Source organism: Acinonyx jubatus, chromosome A1 (assembly GCF_027475565.1).
Source record: "Acinonyx jubatus isolate Ajub_Pintada_27869175 chromosome A1, VMU_Ajub_asm_v1.0, whole genome shotgun sequence".
NCBI classification, from domain to species: Eukaryota; Metazoa; Chordata; class Mammalia; order Carnivora; family Felidae; genus Acinonyx; species Acinonyx jubatus.
The window spans coordinates 137,822,037-137,845,263 of NC_069380.1; the positions used below are offsets into that span (position 1 = coordinate 137,822,037).

A 23,227-nucleotide genomic window follows, 5' to 3' on the forward strand; every position below is an offset into this window, starting at 1 on the left:
ACCTACCCTATGACCCAGCAATAGCACTGCTAGGAATTTACCCAGGGGATACAGGAGTACTGATGCATAGGGGCACTTGTACCCCAATGTTCATAGCAGCACTCTCAATAGCCAAATTATGGAAAGAGCCTAAATGTCCATCAACTGATGAACGGATAAAGAAATTATGTTTTATATACACAATGGAGTACTATGTGGCAATGAGAAAGAATGAAATATGGCCCTTTGTAGCAACGTGGATGGAACTGGAGAGTGTGATGCTAAGTGAAATAAGCCATACAGAGAAAGACAGATACCATATGTTTTCACTCTTATGTAGATCCTGAGACACTTAACAGAAACCCATCGGGGAGGGGAAGAAAAAAAAAAAAAAAGGTTAGAGTGGGAGAGAGCCAAAGCATAAAAGACGCTTAAAAACTGAGACCAAACTGAGGGTTGATGTGGGGTGGGAGGGAGGGGAGGGTGGGTGATGGGTATTGAGGAGGGCACCTTTTGGGATGAGCACTGGGTGTTGTATGGAAACAATTTGACAATAAATTTCATATATTGGAAAAAAAAACAGCTTAAAAAATCTGTTGTTTATTAAAAACAAACAAACAAACATTCCCCAGATAAACAAAAATGGAGACAATTTTTGCTAGAGTACCTGAGAAGAAATACCAAAGGAAGTTTTTCATGTTGAAAGCAAGTGACCTCAAATGGTAATATGAATCCACTTGAGAAAACTAAAAGCATCAATAAAGGTAATTATACATTATAGAACACAGAATGAACAAATATTTATTCCACTTCCTTAACTGATTTCAAAAATCATTGTATAAAACAATAGGTACATAATGTATATATTTAGAAATAGCACAAAGGAAGTGTGTGGGAGCAAAGTTTTCTTGGGCTAGGGGAATGATACCAGATGGTAACTCAAATCCACAGGAACAAATGGAGAGAACCAAAAAGGGCAAATAAGAAGGTTAATAAAACAAAACCTATAAATACATACTTGCTTTCTTTTCTATTTCTTTACAAATCACAAAGTTTTATGAAGTCATAATTACAACAATGAATTGTTGCATTTGAGATATAAAAGGGGGAGAGAGGGATAGAGCTATACAGGGGTTACAGTTCTTTATCTTACTAGAATTAATTAGTATAAATATGAAGCTGATTCTGATAAGTGAAGATATAGCATAAGCATTATGGAAATACTTCAAAAAATATGTCACTAAAGTCACTAAAGAAAAGTCACTAAAGAAACTAAAGTCACTAAAGAAACTAAAATGCTACACTGGAAAATATTCACTTAATGCAAAAGAAAGCAATAAAGGAAACACAGAGGAACAAAAAAGACATGAGACACATTAAAAACAAAAAGTAAAATAGCAGACGTAAGTCCAGTAATATTAATAATGTTAATGAGAGTGGATGAAAAAACTTATTCAAAAAGTAGAGGCTGTCAGACTTAGTTAAAAGAAAAACAAGATGTATGCTATATGCTGCATATAAAAGACAGATTAAATTGAAAGAGACAAGAAAAGTGAACTTGAAAGGACGGAGAAAGATATATCATGCAGACAGCAACCTCAAAAAACTGCAGCAGTTATACTAATATCACACAAAATACACTTTACAACAAAAAGTATTACTAGAGGTAACAAGAGACATTTTATAATAAGAAGAGGGTTAATGCATCAGGAAAATATAACAATTATAAACACACATGCACCTAATAAAAGAGGACCAACATACATGAAGCAAAAATTAACATTTTATTAGGGCGAAACAGACAAATCAACAATATTATAGTTGTCAACACTCCACTTTCAATAATACATAGAACAAACAGGCAGAAGATCAATGAGGAAAGAGAAAACTTGAGCAATATTATAAACTAACTACCCCAACAGGCATCTATAAAAAACCTTCTAACAACAGTAGAATAATTATTCTTCTCAAGTGCACATAGGATGGGCCACATGCTAGTTAAGCCACAAAGTAAATCTCAGAAACTTAAAAAAAAATTTTTTTAATGTTTTTATTTATTTTTTTGAGACAGAGAGAGACAGAGTACGAGTGGGGGTGGGGGCAAGAGAGGGAGACACAGAATTCGAAGCAGGCTCCAGGCTCCGAGCTGTCAGCCCAGAGCCCGACGCAGGGCTCGTACCCACAGACTGTGAGATCATGACCTGAGCTGAGGTCGGACGCTTAACTGACTGAGCCACCCAGGCGCCCCTAATCTCAGAAATTTTAAAAGGACTCAAATAATACTAGGTATACTCTCTAAATGCAACAGAATGAAATTAGAAATTATAAAAGAAAAAAATGGAACACTCAACAGTTAAGAGGAAATCAAACAACACACTCCTAAATAAGTAAAGGATTAAAGACATAATCAAAAGGCAAATACTTTGAGATGAATAAACAAACAACATACCAAAAATGATGGGATGCAGCAAAAGCAGTAGGCTAAAAGTAAATTTATAGCTGTAAATGCCTATATTGAAAAGAAAGAAAAATCTCAAATCAATAACCTGCACTTATAATGATGACACTGAAAAAAGAACAGCAAACTAAACACAAAGCAAGCAGAAAAAAGGAAATAATAAATACTAGAATGGAAATAAATAAAATAGGCAATAGAAGAACGATAAAAATCAATGAAATCAAAGTGGTTCTTTGAAAATATTAACAAAATTGACAAAACTTTAGTGACAGTGACCAAGAAAACAAGTGAGAAGACTCAAATTACTAAGATCAACAATGAAAATTAGTACACCAATACTGACCACACTGAAATAAAAGGGATTATAAGAGAAACTATCAATAATTCTGTGCTAATAAATAACAAAAATGGACAAATTTCTAACAAAATAAAACTACCAAAAATGATTCAAGAAGAAATAGACAATTTGAAAAAACCTGTAAGAGACTAAATTAACACTCCAAACACTATGTACATAGAAAGAAAAAAAAATCCAGGTACAGATGGCTTCATTGCTGATTACTATCAAGCATTTAAAGAGAATTTAATACTAATATTTTGGATTACCAATATTCTAAAAATAGAAAAAGAGAAACATTTTTGTGAGATCAGTATAATACCAAACCAGACAAAAGACAACACAAGAAAACTAAAGACCAATATCTTTAATAAATATGGATGCAGAAATCCTCAAAAACATATTAGAAAACCAAATCCAGCAACATATAAAAAGAATTATATACCATAACAAAGTGGGATTTATCTGCTTTTCCAGGAATGCAAGGTTGGTTTAATATCCAAAGATCAATTAATGTTCTACACCATTATCAAGAGAATACAAAACAAAAACCATATGATCATCACAACCGATGTGGAAAGAGCATTTAACAAAATCCAATACCCTTTCATGATAAAGACACTCAAGAAACTAGGAAAAGAACTTGCTGAGCCTAATATAGGGCATCTAAGAAAAAACCTATAGCTAACATTGTACTTAACAGTGGAAGCCTAAATTTTTCTAAGAAACATAGTCTCATCTTAGGGAAAAAACAGAAGTGTGATCTCACTGTTTTATTTCAATACTGCACTGGTGTTAGCCAGTGCAGCTACACAAAAAGAAATGAAAAGCATTCACAATGGAAAGAAAGAAGTAAAACTGTCTTTATTCATAGCCAACTTGATCATCTATGTAGAAAATCCAATGACTTCTACAAAAATTTACAGGAAGTAGTGAGTTTAGCAAGATTATAAAATAACATCTCAATATACAAAAATCAATTGAATTTCTACCTATGAGCAATAAACAACCAAAAATTGACATTTAAAAAATATCATATATATTACTATCAAAAACATGAAATACTTAGGGATAAATCTGGTAAAAGATATGAAAGACCTGTATACTGACTCCTACAACTGCTGGGAAAAATCAGAAAACGTCTCAATTAACAGAGAGCTGTATCATGTTCATGATTTGGACAACTCAATATTGCTGAGATGTCATCTGTCCCAAAATTCATCTACAGATTTAGCTCAATACCAATATAAATGACAGCATCCCCTTTTTTTAAAAAAAAGAAGCTGACAAACTCACTCTAAAATTCATATGGGATTGCAAAAGACCTAGAATAGCCAAAACACTTTACAAAAAGGAAGAACAAAACTGGAGGACTAACACTACCTGGTTTTAACCCTTATTACAGAGCTGCACTAATCAAGACAGTATTCATAGTAAGATAGACAAATAGGTAAACAGAACAGGGAGTCCAGAAATAGGCACATATATGGACAAATGATTTTCTACAAAGGTGCAAAGACAATTCAATAGAGGGCAATTTTTTCAACACATGGAGCTGGAAGAATTGAATACCCATATTCACAACTATGAATTGGGATCTTGCTCTGTACTACATAAAGAAACTAATGGATCACAGACCTAAATTCTGGGAGAAAATCTTTGTGACCTTGGGTTAGACAAAGACTTCTTAGATATGATACTAAAAACATAATTAGTCAAAGAGCAAATTGCTAAGTTGGACTACATCAAAATTTTAAACTTCTGTTCTTTATAACACAATTTTGAGAGAATGAAAAGGCAAAACTATATTAGGAGAAAATATTTTTGCAAAGTATGTATTGGATAAAGGGCTTATATCCAAAATGTATCAAATAAGAGAATGAGCAGCCAATAAAAAAACAGGCAAATATTTGAAAAGGAACTTCACCGAAGAATAAGTATGGATGGCAAAGAGCACACGAAAAGATGCTCAACATAACTAATCATTATGAAATGCAAAATAAAACCACAATAATAAACTACTATACATATATACATATTATATACATACATCTACATTATATGTTAGTATGGCTAAAATTAACAGACGGATCATACTAAATGCTAGCTAAGTAAGAATATGGAGGAACCACAATACTCATCACAGCTGGTGGGAATGTAAAATGTTACTAACAACTTTGGCAGTTTTTTTAAAAGTTAAATATATACTTACCATATTTCATCCAGTCACTCCACTCCTAGGTATTTACCCAAGAAAAGCAAAAGCCTGTGTCATACTGAAATTTGTACACCAATATCCATAGTAGCTTATATGCGATAGTCAACAACTGGAAACAACCTAAATGTCTACCACAGATGAAATGACAAATTGTAGTACATACATACACACTCTAATGAGGATGACTCTCAAGTAATTATGTTCAGAGAAAGAGGCCAGACAAAAATGAACACATATGGTGTAATTCCACTTTTACAGAATTCTTAGAAGTGCAAACAAAAGTATAAGGACAGAATGCAGACCAGTAATTATCTGGAGTTCAGCATGGGAAGGAAGAAGTATGAAGGAGGTATACAAAATTGCAAAAAGAAACTTTTGGGGGTGATGGATATGTTCATTACCTGTTTGTGGTTATGGTTTCACAGATATATACATACATCAAAATCTGTCATAGTATGTATTTACTATGTAAATACATATGTAAAAACATATGTAATTTAAATACATATGTTAATTATATCTCAATAAAGCTGTTAAGAAATAGCTGAAATATGAAAAGTTATATTAAAATTTTATTATAGCTGCTCCAGAGAAGTAGCCACACCTGCAAAAATTTGAGTTAATGTAATTAATTTACTAACTAAAATCTGAGTTTCTCTGGCTAATCTGATGTAGGTACTACTTAGCAGTAACTGGTTGACAGGCAAGCAAACAGGAACATCAAGAGACCTGAGATCAAGCCACTAATTTGGTCTTTAAACTACAATGTGAAATTTTGAAATTAATTTTTTTGCTCCTAACTTATAAGTAAAGTTTTTTTAACTAGGAAAAGCCTTATTAACCAGCAATGGAAGGACTAGAAACAGTGGTCATTCAGACTAAATTCCAGTTAGCCTGGACCAATTTCTATTGAACTGGTGGTCCGTTAGCAAAGAAACATTCCAGGATTCTTTTTTTTTTTTTTTTAATTTTCTTTTTTTAACATTTTATTTATTTTTGAGACAGAGAGAGACAGAGCATGAATGGGGGAGGGTCAGAGAGAGAGGGAGACACAGAATCGGAAACAGGCTCCAGGCTCTGAGCTGTCAGCACAGAGCCCGACGTGGGGCTCGAACTCACGGACTGTGAGATCATGACCTGAGCCGAAGTCGGCCGCTTAACCAACTGAGCCACCCAGGCACCCCACATTCCAGGATTCTTAAAATCACTGCCATTCTGAATTCCTCTTTCAAAAAGTCAATGTAGGGAAAGGGGACAGGATGCCTGTTTTGTAGGCATTTTCTAGTAGAACAATTTTTTCCTCTTCTATTTATTAAAAAATTTTTAAATGTTTATTTTTGAAAGAGAGAGACACAGAGTGTGAGTAGGGGAGGGGCAGACAGAGAGGGAGACACAATCTGAAGCAGGCTCCAGGCTCTGAGCGGTCAGCACAGAGCCCAACGCAGGGCTCGAACTCACTAGCTGTGAGATCATGACCTGACCTAAAGTCGGACGCCTAACCGACTGAGCCACCCAGGTACCCTTTCTTCTTCGATTTTTATGCATATGTGATATTGTTTTCATTGAGTCAGATTTATCCAAATTCCAAGTCACTTCTTATTTCTAAATTGAACTTCTGTAGAAGATGAATTTATATCTATCCTTTATCTGGGTAAGCTTCAGCAGTGCACAGTAATTCCTAAAACTGTGGAACCAAAGATAGCTCCCATTTATTATTTTTATGTTGTTCTTAAATTCTTCCAGGGCCAATATAATTGACTAACTCTGGCCTGAGAGCCCAAAGGTGCTAGTGACTAAAATGTATAGAGCAACCCAAAAGCATGATTTCACTAGCTAAGAATACAACGTTTTTGTCCCTTCATTCAAGAAGCCCAGCCAAACCCTACATCCATAATCAGAGCTAAATGCCTACACTTTATGAAAGAAACATTTATTTGCTTATTTATAAAATTACATGATTTTAGAGAAAAAAAAGGATACCTGTGTTTTGAATTCCAGAATGTTATTTCCTGGATTAATTCTTCCTAGTAATATCAGATCTTTTATCTGCATACATTTCTTTCTGGGAGCTGTGCTATTGTTTAAAGGGTTTTTTATAATATGTTGACGGCCAGATCCCGAGGAATAGGAGCTCTCACCATCATGAGCATGGGGAATAGCAAAAACTGATTTTTTAAGATATGATTTCATCTGATGCCCAGTAGTACTGCCTAAGGCATCAGTCCCTTGGTGTGCCAAGGATTGTAATGTCCCCCTAGGTGGCTGCTGGGAAGCTATTTTCCTGTTTCCTCTTTTCGGATCACAATTGGTAGGAGCCTGATTGCAAATAACAGTTGATAGATGGGCAGCATTTTCGGCAAGTCTGCTTGTAGTCTCTGAAATATTTAATGTGCCAGTTACTGCTGAAGGACTACTGTAAGATTCATTCCCTTTGGCTGGAGTTTCTGTAAGATCATTTTCTTTTTGTGAATATTCTGCTTGAGCAAGAAAAGCAACAGGCTGGGGTGGTAATTTAATCTTCTTAGTGCCATCTGAATGTCTGGATTTTGATAACCCATCCAAGGTACAGTCATTGACATTCTGTTTAGAATTCAGCTCATTTCCAAAAAATTCTTCCCTTCTCACTGTCTCTGAATTTACACAAGTGTTGGTATTTTGGCTGCCATTCCACGTTTCCAGAGATGACTGTGTTTCCTGTATGCTTCCACAAATAAGGCTGACAGGAGAACAGGAACCTGAATGGGGCTGCACTGAATTTCCCAGACTGGTAAGCCTTTGGCTGTACTTTTCACTAGAGATTTCTGAGCTGGATGGCAGCCTCTTCAAACCAGGACCAGACGCAGATGTAATGTTTTTATAGTTTTGAATTTTCTGGCTAATTTTTTTCTGTTTTTTTGCCACAACTAAAAGGCTCTTCTGTCTTGTGGCCAAATTAGCCAGTTGTTCTCTGAGGACTCCTTGCTTAAATGATTCTATGGACACTCTAGAGAAAGAAACAGAAAGAGAAAAAAAACCCAAAAACAATAGAAAACTTTTTTTAGCAATCATGTAGATTTTAAAGATACTTTGTCTCAATTTAAATTTTAATCAGCCCAAAGTACACAAGTATTTCCTCTGAAAGGAAAATGACTCCTAAGGTAAGTAAGACTGCCTTTTTCTGGAGGTGATGGTGTGGTTATCCACATTTATATTATTTACCAGTTGTGAGTCAACCCTGAAAAAAAACAAATGTGGATTGTTTAGTTGGAAGGAGGAACACCATTTTTAAATTCAGAGTTTGCTTACCTGTTTATAGTGGAAAGGTGTATCGGGAAATGAAATTTGGGAGTAAGTTCCACTCAAGTTCCCTTAGAGCTATGGAGGAGTGAGACTGTTTTGAATAATTATATCTGAGCTGGACCTGAGAAATGTCAATCCATCAAGTAATTACTGTAATTGTACTTTGAACCTGTATTGGGGCACTTTCGGGTCCAGAGGGACTACCAGGACAAGCATTAACCTGTGTGACCACAATGGGCTTGAGAGCGAGAGAAAATGGCTGCTTCACACCCTTCTTTTGGTTATACCCATCTACACTACAGTGCCCTTCAGGATACTGGACTCTTTGTTTCCAGTAGTTCTCAAACTTTTTGGCTTTATGACTGTTTTATACTCTTAAAAATTATTGAGGACCCCAAAGGGCCTTTTTTCATATGGGTCTATCAATATTTACTGTTCTACAAAATAAAACAGAAAATTTTAAAACACAAGAATATACAAAGATACATCCCATCGGCTATTAGAATAATGATAGCACCACACATGTGGCCTCTAGAAAATTCCATTATACACTCATGAGAGAATGAGAGCCAAAAAGTTTCATTATAGAAACAGTTGTGACTTCATACACCCTTTGAAATGGTCTCAGTGACCTTCAGGGATCACCCTAAAGCAGCTGCTTTAAGGGATAACAATAGTATCACAGTTTAGGGTTGTTGGTACTGAACTTCAAGCAGACCAGATGTTAGAGTGAATAGTAGACGTAGGTGGAAGAAGCAGTAAGAAGAAATATTAGCAAACAGCTAGTAGCATAAAATACAAGAAGCTGAACAGAGGAGAAAAAAATAGTAATATCACATTTAAAACAGAGTTCAGACAAAAAAAAAAAACGGTTTTAAGATTACAAGATTTTAAGTCTTACAACAGTATTAATAAGGACTTACACACCTACAAACCCAACTGCTTGGGAACTTCCCAAAACTCCAGGTATATTGTTAATCATAGAACATAAAGGAAAACTGAAGCTAGTCTTCTCCAAAGTTTACCTTCTCCAAAGGTAATTGACCTACCTGTAGGTCCTATAAGCTCACTTGCTTTATACTAACAGGAAAACAGAAAAGAGAAATAATCTGTAATATTTATTCACTGGGGAGAAAAGCAAAATGAAGATAAAATATTTGTGAATGAAAATAGAAAACTGATTTTTAAATAAGTTCAGAAAAAAATGTCAAATGATTATAAGAATATAAAGAAAATTAGAGGTGTGCAGGTGGCTCAGTCATTTAAGCACCCGACGTTTGATTTTGTCTCAGGTCATGATCTCACGGTTTGTAAGATCGAGCCCTGCATCAGCGTGGAGCCTGCTTGGGATTCTCGCTCCCTCTTTCTGCCCCTCCCCCACTGGTACACACGCACAGCACTCACACTCTCTCTCTTAAAAATAAACAAACTTTAAACAAAAGAATATAAAGGAAATTAGAAAATAACAGGTGAATAAGGAACAAGATCAAAAAGATAACTGCAACCCCATATTCACTGCAGCATTATTAACAATAGCCAAGACATGGAAGCAACCTATGTGTCCATCAAAGGCTGAATAAAGAAGATGTGGAATGTGCAAATGTACACACACACACACACACACACACACACACACACACACACACAGAGGAATATTATTCAGACGTTAAAAAGAAAGAAATCCTGTCATTTTTGACAACATGCACAGACCTTGAGAGCATTATGTTAAGTGAAATAAGTCAGACAGAGAAAAACAAATACTGTATGGTCTCACTCATATGTATAATCTAAAAAAACAAAAAACTACAAAACACAAAAAAATGAACTCATATAGACAGAGAACAGATTGGTGGTTGCCAGAGGTGGAAGGTGGAGGATGGGTGAAATGGCTCACCCATTTTGACCCCAGGTCAAAAGGTACAAACATCCAGTAATAAAATAGGTCAGTCATGGAGGTGTAATGTATAGCATGGTGACTATAGTTAATAATACTGTATTGTATATTTGAAAGTTCTAAGAGGGGGCGCCTGGGTGGCGCAGTCGGTTAGGCGTCCGACTTCAGCCAGGTCATGATCTCGTGGTCCGTGAGTTTGAGCCCCGCGTCGGGCTCTGGGCTGATGGCTCAGAGCCTGGAGCCTGTTTCCGATTCTGTGTCTCCCTCTCTCTCTGCCCCTCCCCCGTTCATGCTCTGTCTCTCTCTATCCCAAAAATAAATAAATGTTGAAAAAAAAAATTAAAAAAAAAAAAAGAAAGTTCTAAGAGAGTAAACCTTAAAAGTTCTCATGAGAAAAAAAAAAAAAAGAAGGCATAGGTAGCTAAGTCTATGTATGAAAAACTAATAAAAATATGCCCAAACAACAATATATCTTTCTCAAAAAAGGGAAAAGAAGAGAAGATAATATAATCAGGATAAAACCCCTTAAAAGCCCTGAGAGTTTAAGACATACACAAAACCATAAAAAAACACATGGTTACACCACTTAGATAACATTTGTGATAGCAAAAAGAAAAAATTTTAGTGTAAAAAATCTGAGTTTACTATGGAAAGAAATTTCTTTTGGGGATTCATGACCAGAGAGGCTGTCATAAAATTCTTGGCTATGGACAACTTTTTAAGATACTAAAATGTCCTCTTCTGAATATTTCAAGTAATAAAAAAGAAAAATATCTTTCTGGGAAGTACAATTCCCCATGAAGGTAATAGATTAGATGACCTCATGGTCATTCTTTGGCCCTAAGCAACAATTGTATTCTTAAAAAATTCCAGACCTAACTATTGTAGCTAAAAAGGGATAAATTATGAAAATTCTAAAGCAGTTCTACTTTTTTCACTCACCTGTATTTTTTAGCCAGATCATCCCTTTCTGCCTTCTGTTTGGCAAGCACATTATCCATAACCTCTTTTATCTCTAACATCTTTTCAATGTATTGTTCTGGAAACATGGTAATAAAATAAAAAGTTAACTGAGAGATAGCAATTGTTACATTTGATCACAGAGACTCAGCCTTACTGTTAAATTTTAAAAAATTTATTTCCCTACGCTGCTCCCCAGTATCAATGGCCCAGATATATAAACCAAGACTCATTGAATTACGCCACCCTATGGAAGTACCCTGAAGAGGGCAGGCCAGCTTGAGTTCTAATCCTGCTACTCCACTAAGTTCTGTGACTCTGGACAAGACATATGACCCCTTTGGTTACTTTTCTTATTTGTGAAATGAGGGTAGGGAATAAATATTTTGTTAAACTTACTTTTTAAAACACAAAAGGAACACATTGTAAGAAAAATTTTCAAATAATATGAATGTTTACACAGAAGAAAAGTAAAAAAGAGTATCCCACTTTCACCCCCCGTTTCTCCTCTTTTTTACTCCACAAAAGAGACTACTGTTAATACTTTGGGAGGGCACTTGTTGGGATGAACACTGGGTGTTGTATGGAAACCAATTTGACAATAAATTATATTTAAAAAAAAGAATAAAGAAAAGATCTATTCTTGATTTGAAAAAAAAATACTTTGGTAGCAGGGTACCTGTTTGTGTGTGTCAATTTTTTTTTTAAATTGTGTATTTATTTAATGCATTGTTCTATATATTTATACTATATGTAACTATTTATTATATTTACCTAACAATAAGAATCATGCCATCAGTTCTTGTTCTTTACACTTAGCATTTAGATAGGGCTATATGATATCTAAGTTCACATAGATCTATATATAATTATTTTTATAATAATTACTTAAAATTTTCCTATTTTCTTCCACTGCTTCCTAAGTAACAGCATCATGCTCTGCCCCATCCATCACAAGTCCACAAGATTTACACACAAATGCCAATTATGTCCAAGTCCACATTCCCAAGTAGTAAATGGAAAGGCTTAGATGAATACATTTTCTTTTAAATGACTTTTTTAAATTTAATTTAATTTAATTTAATTTAATTTAATTTGATTTGATTTGATTTTACTTTTGGCTTTGTTTCTTACATTTTTTCCCTAATTATTTTAGACCAATGCATATTTTTCTAGATAACATAGAGAAAATCAGTGGTGGGAAATGACATGAAGTTCAGAGTTGAAATTTTTTCCAGAACTTTCCTTTGCAAATCAGACAAATGACTTGATCAGTAAAGAGTCAGTGTTCCCAGAGTAGTTTCTGCCCATCACGCACTTAAATTTTAAATCACAGGTAAAAATAACATTATCATAGTAATCAAGAAAATTCTATGTATTTCTATAAAAAAGGATAGGAAGAATTTTACATGTAACTTGACACTATATACTTATTTATCAGATACATTAATCAGTGGTATCTTAGGGAGAACCTAGAATCCCTCTAATATATGTAAGATTTTAAAATATGATAATAAAGAATGAGGATGACAGAAATTATTCAACAGATAAGAGGAGGGAAAAGGAACAGTTATGTGGGGGTGGGGGACTCTATTCTATCCTCATCTTGTGCCACGTGTGGAAAAGAGATTTCAAATGAAGAGCAGAGTTGAAATGCATAGGAAAAAACCAATATACAAAATGTTTAAAGTAAACATCTTTTTGGTCAGTTTGGTTGAGGCACTAAGGTTTCTGACATCAAAGTGAATACAAGACATTGATAAGAAAAACCTACAGAAGGGGCACCTGGGTGGCTTAGTTGGTTAAGCGTCCGACTTTGGCTCAGGTCATGGTCTCATGGTTTCTGAGTTTGAGCCCCGCATCGGGCTCTGTGCTGACAGTTTGGAGCCTGGAGCCTACTTCAGATTCTGTGTCTCCCCCTCTTTCTACCCCTCCCCTGCTCACACTCTGTGTCTCTCTGTCTCTCAATAATAAATAAGTGTTAAAAAAAAAATTAAAAGAAAAAAGAAAAGAAAAACCTACAGAAAAATGTACAAAATGGGATCTGTTATTCCTGGACTCCTCAGCCAAATCACAGATATAAAAGGTGTCAGAATAAGGAAGTGGTGAATTTGTAAAGACACTTCTTCAGAGAGCTATTGCTCAACTGGATGAGAATCTCCATTCTCAACAGCCAGACTGAGAGGTGAGGTTTCTCTCTGTCTCAAGCCTAAGGAGGGCAGTTTCTCAAAGAACTGTTGAAGAGAGTAATAACTTTCTTTTGAGGTGATAATGGACTCACACCTGGCTTCCTCCTTTGAAATCTAGAGGTTGAGGCCCTGCAAGGCAAGACATGTGGACACCAGGGAAAAGGGAGAGTTGCTCTTGTGCTGAAAGTTAACTGTCCTCCTTTCTAACCACAGGTCCAAAGTGCCAGGATCCTGAAGACTTGGTATGGAGCCTGCCCTGTGCCTGTGAGACTGACTATGGAGACTTCTACCTGAGAGAGAGTCTGTGTAGGTGGACCACCAAAAAACAAAACAAAACAAAAACAACAACAACAAAACCAACAAAAAAACAGCAGCAACAGCAGCTGACAGAAGACAAAGAGGAGCCAGGGAAAGGAAAATGTGCACTGCCCTGCCACACCACAGGAGCCATGTACAAGTTCAGAAAAGCCTCAGAAAATTGCTCTGAAGAGACTAAGCTTTAGACATCCGCCAAAGACTGATGGAGTCAGTAGCAGTCAGTATTTAGCCTAGTATTTAGGCTAGCAACTGCTAGCCAAGAACTCTAGAGTCCCGTTGCCTTACCGTTCCTCCCTTAAAGGGGCAGTGGGATGAAGATAAAGGGGTCCTGACTAGTCAATGTATTGGCCATAAAAGAATAAAATTAATTTACAAAGCCTAGGGATGGGGAGGGAAGAAAAGTGTCTAATCTTAAAAGCATTAAAAGAAATAGCAAAGGAAAAAGGCTGATACGTTTTATTATACAGAATTTGAAAATGTATGTACTTAAGCATAAAAAGACAGTTAAGTGGCTGAAAAACATATTTGCAGCAGTATGGCAGAAAAAGAGTCAATAACTTGATTGTATAAAATGGCTCCAACTTATTAACAGAGAAACAGGAACAGTCAATTCACAAAGCAGGAAAAAAAACTAGAGAAAAAATACCATTAATAATAAGGTAAGTGAAAATATGAGGCACGTTTTTCTCATTAAACTGGTAAAATTAATTTAAATGAAAATACTGTTGCTATTAGCAGTGTAAAGGAAAACAAACACTAATGTGTGTTGGGGAAAGTGCAAATTAAATTAATATCTAATACTTTATGAAATAATTTATCAATACAAATTAATAGATTTTAAAATGTTTATAAATTTTTGAGCCAGTAGTTCCAAATCATTCCTATGAAGACAGTCCTAAATTCAAAAGCTATATACTATAAAATAGCAAAGAAGTAGAAAAATGTAAATGCTCAAGAAAAACGGAAAAATTACGCCCTGGAACATTTACAAAATAGGATACTAGGTAAACCACTAAGAATAATGGCTCTAGAGAGAAAATGTAAAGTTGGCAAGTTTAGCATGATCTAAACTATGTTTTTAATAATTTTATTGAGGTGTCACTGCATAACCAAATTCTTAGAAGAAAAGAAACAAATACAACAAAATACAGTGGTGGGACAGTAGGTATTTTTAGCATTTTTTTCCTGGTTTTTTGAAGTGTATTTATATGCCTTTTAATAAAAAATTTTTAATTGAAAAAAAATTTTTTTAATTGGAAAATTCATCTTATGTATATAAGGTATTATAAATACTAAATAAAACATATGAACTATTCACATTTGTTTGGGAGTATACATTACAGTATTTTGTATTATTTTCCTCAAAACATAACATGTTTACCATGTGTTAGGCCAAGATGAAAGAATGGGTATAATTTAAAAGGAAATAATTTTTTAAAAGACTGTACAGTATGAACTAGGATAAGAGATGAATAGCTGTATCCTATTACATTAAAGATTGAGGAGATACTTTTAACTACTTAAACATTCAGATCTAAATCTATCAAGACCCAATTTTTACCTTGTAATCGTTAACTCATGAAAACACAACTGTGAGCTATCAAAGATTTACAAATATTCAGTGAACTTTTGAGAAATTCCGATTAGTAGGTCAGGGATCAAAGTCAAATTTACTATTTTGAATCACTTGTGTTTTGTAAACAGGAAGACATCTATGCTAAGATACTTACCTGGTGTATCTGCTCATCTGAAAGGTCTGAGGATTTGCCCTACTTGAGTCACAACTGCATATTCCTCTGCAGATCTGTTTTTAAAGGGCTACCGTAGCTGCAGGGAATAACATAATCTTCTCCCTAGTCACTATATTGTACTTTCTTTTTTTCTTCACATCTTCATCTAAACATATCACCAGTAGTGGCTTATCTCTGATCAATGTTTCAAGTGTCTCTCATGTTACTTATGCTATACTTTGAGTCTTAGAAGTATCTTGATCAACAAGTACACTAACTACTGGTTTGCATAAATGACTTCTGATGCTCATTTCTGGCACTTTACCATCACAAAAAAAAGGCTACTTTCAGCCACTGTAAGCTTTGACATAAACATGTACCGTAAGAAGTTGAGGTAGGAATGACCTTGGATGTACGAAATAATCAAACTTGAGTATGGGTGCATACTTACCTGCATCTTCAGGGGTTCTTATTTCAAATTCTAGTAAACTTTCTTGTTTTTCTTCTATGTCTTGTAGAATGGCACTGATGGTATGATGCTATCAGATAAAAATATTAAAAACTTCATTACAAGAAGGTAGGTATTTCTCTCTGATATGCAATTGTCAAATGCACAGTAAAAGTGCTAAAGAAAGTGCTGCTACAAAGCTTATTTTGCTTTATGTTCAAAATGTGTTCATGCTTTGTTTACCTGTATAAATGTTGCATACTTGAGGGGAAAAGTAAACTTAAATGTTTTGATTTATGTAGCAGATCTACTCCTGGCAAAAAGACTGTAAGAGTAGCAACCGTATAAAGAATCACAATTTCTCACTGACTTCTGTTACAATCATAGCTGTAGGTGAAACAAGAACAACTGAGAGCACATGATATTTAAAGACCACATACATGCAACAAGTTTACTTTAAGGCTCTGTGACTATCACTGCACACTATTAAAATCTCACACATAATCTTAAAATACAAAACACTACTCTCTCAAAAATTCACAAACGGGATTTAAGGCCCCTTCCCCACGCCCTTGTCAGTAATGACTGTCTTGCCTGGAATGCCTTCAGTTAACTTTGCCCAGATCCACCTCTTTCCTATGAGAGATGTAATCATGGAGTCGATTCTGGAACTAGGCTGCCTGGGTGTGCTCTGGCTTCACTTCTTCCTAGCTGGGGGGCTCTAGCAAGTTACTTGTCCTCTCCTTGCCTGAACAGACTAACACATGTAAAATGCTTAGGACAGGGCCATTGCAAAGTAAGAATTCAATAAATACTGCTTATTATATAAAACCCATCTCATACATGAAACCTCTGACAAATCTAATTCATACTGATTTCTCCTTTCTCAGAATTACTTAAGAATTGCAGTGCTACAAAACTTAGCATTAATATATATAATATCTTACATATTATAGTTCTCCCTCAAAATAATAAGATCTATAGGCAGGAGCATAGCTTTTATATTTGTGAATGATTTCCAAACTGTTGGATATATAGCTGGTGCTCAATAAATGAAAACTGATGGACTGACTCATATTATCTATTCTTTAATATATTCTCAATATACATTCATTTAAAAAATGTGTCAGTCCTCAAAGCCTTCTGAAGTATACTGTCCTGAAATTCTACTTTGGTGCCTACAAGGGACATGAAAAATGCACATAATAAACGCATCCAATTATGTGGAAAAGCAATCTCACTGCTGTCATTTATGAAATGCATCAAAGCGGAACTATAGAATATAAATATGCAAAACAAACAAATGAGATTTATCTCTTTTTATACCAAATGGCTATAAAAGCAAACTAAAGGTCTGAACTGGCTACGCCTCTACCTACAGGTCAGGATAAAGAAAACACTTTCTGGAGGTGATTTTCCTTTCTCTTTTGCTCATATTGTGGATGCACTCAGTCTTGGCCACTATGGGCAATAACCTTTAACTCCACACAAGCTACACCTTCCACCATGGAGGGTCCAGCATAATCTTCCCCCCAAGAACCTCTTCTTTAGTTCTTCATTACTTGTTGTTTACCTTAAAAAAAAAAAAAAAGCACAACAAAAAACCCAACCTAGGATCTGTCTTTGGAATAAGCAGCTTTACATAGTTTATATTGTGTTTACTAAAAGCTTCACGAAAATTTCACTCCAATTTCCTATTTTTACTGTGGTAGGACCATCTTTGTCTCTGACACCTTTACAATTCTGTACAATATGGCACAGTGGTTAGAAGCACAGGCTCTGTAGCCAGACTGCCTGGCATTGCTTTAGTTCTGGTACTGCTACTGAACAGAAATGTATTTGGGGAGAGTCTGTCATATAATAAGTACTCAGTGAATACCAACTATTAGTATTGTTATCACTTCTGTACTTCGTCTACACGGGTATAGAGGAGGCTGCCTACATGTTTTGATTTGATGGTGTTACAAGGTAGCACCAAACTAAAATCATCTCATTTCCTTTCTATCTGGCCATAGGGTCCTCCCATCCCCAGTGTGATTTGAAGTTTCCAACACTTAAAAGTTCACATTTACAAAAGATTCTTAATGACTTTAAAGTCCTTATATTTCTTTTGAGTTTTTCCTTCTTTCTTTTTTTTTTTTGACTGGGAAATTCAGTTTTATTAGTTTTTTTTTAATTTTATTTTTTATTTTTTTAAATTTACATCCAAATTAGTTAGCATATAGTGCAACAATGATTTGATTTCAGGAGTAGATTCCTTAATGCCCTTTACCCATTTACTCCATCCCTGTCCCACAACCCCTCCAGTAACCCTGTTTGTTCTCTGTATTTAAGAGTCTCTTCTGTTTTGTCCCCCTCCTGTTTTTATATTATTTTTGTTTCCCTTCCCTTATGTTCATCTGTTTTGTCTCTTAAAGTCCTCATATGAGTGAAGTCATATGATGTTTGTCTTTCTCTGACTAATTTCACTTAGCATAATACCCTCCAGTTCCATCCACGTATTTGCACATGGCAAGATTTCATTCTTTTTGATTGCCAAGTAATACTCCATCATATGTATGTATGTATGTATGTATGTGTGTGTATACCACATCTTCTTTATCCATTCATCCATCGATGGACATTTGGGCTTTTCCATACTTTGGCTATTGTTGCTAGTGCTGCTATAAACATAGGGGTGCGTGTGTCCCTTCGAAACAGCACACCTGTATCCCTTGGAAAATGCCTAGTAGTGCTATTGCTGGGTCCCACGGTAGTTCTCTTTTTAGTTTTTTGAGGAACCTCCATACTGTTTTCCAGAGTGGCTGCACCAGCTTGCATTGCCACCAAGAATGCAAAAGAGATCCTCTTTCTCCGCATCCTCGCCAACATCTGTTGTCGCCTGAGCTGTTAATGTTAGCCATTATGACAGGTGAGGTGGTATCTCACTGTGGTTTTGATTTGTATTTCCCTGATGATGAGTGATGTTGAGCATTAGATTCAACAAAAACCGACCATCAACAAGGCATATCATAGTCAAATTCACAAAATACTCAGGCAAGGAGAGAATCATGAAAGCAGCAAGGTAAAAAAAGTCCCTAACATACAAGGGAAGACAGATCAGGTTTGCAGCAGAGTTTTTCTTTTTTAAAGTTGGTTTTCTTTTTAGGGGCACCTGGGTGACTTAGTCGGTTGAGCATCCAACTTTGGCTCAGGTCATGATCTCAGAGTCTGTGGGTTCGAGCCCTGCATGGGGCTCTGTGCTGACAGCTCAGAGCCTGGAGTCTGCTTCCGACTCTGCATCTCTCTCTCTCTCTGCCCCTCCCTTGCTCATGCTCTGTCTCTCTCTGTCTCAAAAATAAATAAAAACATTAAAAAAAGAAAAGAAAAAGAAAATCAGAGACACAAGCCTATACTACACATGTGTGTAAGAACTAAATTTATATAATTTGTGTGGTTCAGGAACTCAAACTGAGAAATGAGCATAAAAACTTGTGTGAAGCTGATAAATTTCTAAGGGCCCCAGAAGAGGCAAATGTTAAACACGAAGCCTAGGCACACCAAAATTCCCATAGTAATTGGTCCTCAATGAAATGAAATCATAACCAAAAATTAAAAACCACATAAAGAATCATGTTATCATGTGAGACTCAGGAAGAGACCTTAAAATTCCTTTTAGTTTTATTTTGTTCTTTCTTTAAAACAAAAATTCGAAAAGCAAAGAATTTCTAGAAATAAAAAAGAGTCATTTAAATTAAAGTTTCAACATATGAGTTAAAGAGAGTAGAAATATGGGTTAAATAGAGGAGAAATATTTGAGGAGAGAAATAATGAAGCAGGAAAGAGGTCAAAGGATAGCACACAGAATATAGTGTGGAAAGTTAAAGAGATGGAAAATATGAAAAAGATACTAGAAGATATTAAGACTAGTCTAACCAACATCTAAACAGAAGTTCAAAAAAAAAAGAAAAAAGAAAATTACTGAGATGGAGGAGAGGCAATTTTCAAAGGTATAAAGACTGAAAGTTTCTGGAATACAAATGAGAAATGTGCTTTCACATTAAAGGAGTATTTCTAGGCCTGAGTTTAATTAATAAAATGCTCCACATTTAGACACAACTTAGTGAAACTGGAGAACATAAAAGCTACAAGATTATCTATAAGGGAGTGACAATTAGATTGACAGGTGACTTTCTGTCCATTATTAACAGATACCAGGAACCAACGTAAATCATTTTCAAAGTGCTAAGGCAAATGCAATTTAGTTTTAATACAACTTAAAATATTTATGCTATAAATTAGTTGATTAACAATAGTTGAAGTTCAAAGAATAATACTGTCTTCTCTACAATGACTAACAGAAAGCATATAAGAGAAGTCTAACTTCTCTTCAAAATAGTATTTCATTGAGGATGCTATTTCACTTAAGAAGTTAGTTTCTAGTAAGCTTTGTGTTCTTATCATGTTACACGAATCTTATCAATGAACATATTTTTTATTGAGCAAATACTATGTTATTTTTGTAAAAATATATTTTTATATGAGGAGTTTCAGATACAGCAAACACTACCACTATAAACCATGCGGTATCCAGATTGGCTAACCCAGGTTGCTTTCCTCTTTTCTGTCTGGAGTCCAGGGTCTTTTTTACCGACTATGAATCCTCGACATTTTTTGGGAGTGGATGGGTGAAGACACACTATGATAGTGGCAGGGTCCATGGGACTAGAAGTAGCTAAAGAACCCAACCTAGGTGTAAACAATAGCAGCTAATCCATATTCTGTATTCAGTGCAGATAAGTGAGTTAACTATACAACATATTTTCTTGGCTCATTTTGTTCAATTAGCTATCTTATTTTCTTGTGACAAAAAATATTTTCAACCTGTGCATTCTTAAAATGGAAAGAGTACTGCCAACAGTTAATGACTGACTAGCCCAAAGAATGGCATTTTCTAAGCTGAAAATTTAAAGGATTTCAACTTCACTCACCACAGGATGGCTTTCTCCTGTTTTTTCTCTGTGTGAAAGAAAAGGTGGATCAACACTTTTGCAGTCGTCACTAAAACACTGTTTATGTCTTTTTGGTCCGGCAGCAGGAATTTTGACTTTAAAAATTAAAATTAGAAAATATAATAAGAATGTGTAAAAATTTAGCTTCATTTTATCAATTTTAATGGTGACAGGAATGGAAAGAATAAATTAAGTCTACAATTACTAAAATATCTTAATTTGGGTCAGCATCTCATTGTTTATTCTCAATTGCTTAATTACAGCTAACATTTACTGAATACTTATCACACGCTAGATGTCAAACTCTTCCTGAGCCATCTTATTTAATCTTCATACAAGCCCTGTAAGACAGGTAGTTTATTCTATCCATTTTACAGAAGAGGAGAGTGAAGCTTAGAGGGATTCAGGAAGTTTTCTTAATGTCACATAGCTAGTATTGAAATCGGATCTGACTCCAAAATCCGTGCTCTTAAACCACTACGTCTATGATTCATTGTCTCTGATCCTTTCCCATTCTGGATTCCCTTTCTTCATATAACTATTGTTCCCCTATGTCCCTCATCCCTTTACGGTACCTGACCAAGGAAATGTACACACAAGAAACAACAGACAAGTGGGAATTGATACAGCATTTCATAACAGAGTGCCCAATAACTCCAAATACGGCTTTGGAGAGGGAGAGAGATACATGGCTAGGGCTCTAAGAAAGGCTCTGACCCTATATATTTACCATATGGTAACAGGTAATGAAAAGAGGAAACCTTGTATCAGTCTTGACCTTGACCTACATGTGATCTAGCTCACTTGTAAAATATGAGACAATGATTATCCTTGGCTCTGACCAATCGTAACAGTAGTATGATTCCTCTCTTGAAAATCAACAATTGTTAAGGATAGTATAGGCTGGGAGAAAAGTGACAGGGGTTCTTTTCCCAATCTTTCTGCCTCACTGGAAGAAAGGGCAGATATGTTCCTGGGTTTCTTGTATGAGTCAAGCAGGACAGAAAAGGAAGAACAATTCATTCTCCTCAACATTTAATAAATTGTGTTTAACTGTTTTATGTCTTCTGGTTGATCTCCACACAAGACTGGAACTTCCTCAAGCGCAAGTACATAGTTTGCATAGCAGGTGCTCAACAAATGTATGATATCTAAATTAGTGTTCACTGAATGCCTAATTCTTGTAGATAGTTCATTATTTAAATGCAAACTATTTCTAAAAAATGGTTCATAAAATTTTGCCTGGCTGTACATTCCCTTGAAATATTCTTTACACTATATTCACACATACACATATGTATACATGTATATTTCCTTAACAAATTCATATTCTGGCATCAGAACATGAGATTCTTGAAAAGTTGGCATCAGTCCAACTTTCACATGTACCATTACAAATTTTGAAGTAATGGAATCTTACTTCCAAAGACTGAGTATAATGTCAACCTTTTCCAGCCCCTCTACGAGTAAGCCAATCTGTGTGGATTCAATTACATCTCTATCTCAGACCCAATGTTAGAGATTAATAATGGTTTAATGAATAATATGGGCTCCATTTCAACACATAATTCCAAACCAACAGGATCATATGGTATATAAATTAAACCAAATGTGGAAATGCTAATTTCTAAAAATAATGCTTTTCAAGAGTTTAATAAACATATAAAACATCTACCCCAGTCATCTACCCCAGATTTACACTATAAATCTGAAGATTTTATTTTTCTAAGGAGAGGCGTACACTTGTATAAAAGAGCAGGCAATACTTCCACACATACCAGTGACTGTAGCATTACTTTCATCTCTATTATCAGTCTCAACAGCATCATAAGATTTCAGCAGCTTTTTCATTTTTTCATCATCTGCTTCATCCAAAGCAGTATTCTGCTTTTGATTCTTTTGATTTGGGTTTGCTCCATGTTGTAGTAGAATCTCAGCTGCCTAGAAGATATTTTCCCAAGGTTATCTCTATAGACACCTTTCTGCTTTCATTTTAAGACACCACCATTAAAAGTTATCAAAGTATAAAAAGCTATCAAAAAAGCTGGCAAACTCTGGTCAAGAAAATTTTTGATTAAATTTGATATGACAACTGTAAACTGATCCACTGATTTGGCCTGATCTGTCCTCACAGGAGAACCAAACATGAAGACATGAAAGTACCAGATATGCAGCCTTCAGGGCAGTTAAGAAGCAAATATAGGTAAAATGAGGTGCAAGATTTACTCTGTCTCGTTAACAGAGCTCTTTGTCTTCCTCCAACCTGCATTACTATATTTTAGGTATGTTACTTGTTTAAGAAATTTTATGAGCTAGCATGAGAATCCATAACCCTCCTAATAATGTCTATGCACGTCTATTATGCATCCTAACTAACTTACATGTTAAAGGTAAAAGGCAACTTAGAATCTACTCCAACCCCATCA

General features: G+C 35.2%; 1 protein-coding gene across 1 annotated transcript in view; it reads right to left on the reverse strand.

Moving 5' to 3' along the window:
• ANKRD31 (ankyrin repeat domain 31) overlaps positions 1-23,227 on the reverse strand; it is a 135,181-nt gene that overhangs the window by 23,650 nt on the left and 88,304 nt on the right. Inside the window, 5 exon segments of the mRNA XM_053224024.1 lie at positions 6,973-7,975; positions 11,108-11,204; positions 15,814-15,901; positions 20,781-20,896; positions 22,580-22,742. Coding sequence (XP_053079999.1) covers positions 6,973-7,975; positions 11,108-11,204; positions 15,814-15,901; positions 20,781-20,896; positions 22,580-22,742 — 1,467 coding nt within the window.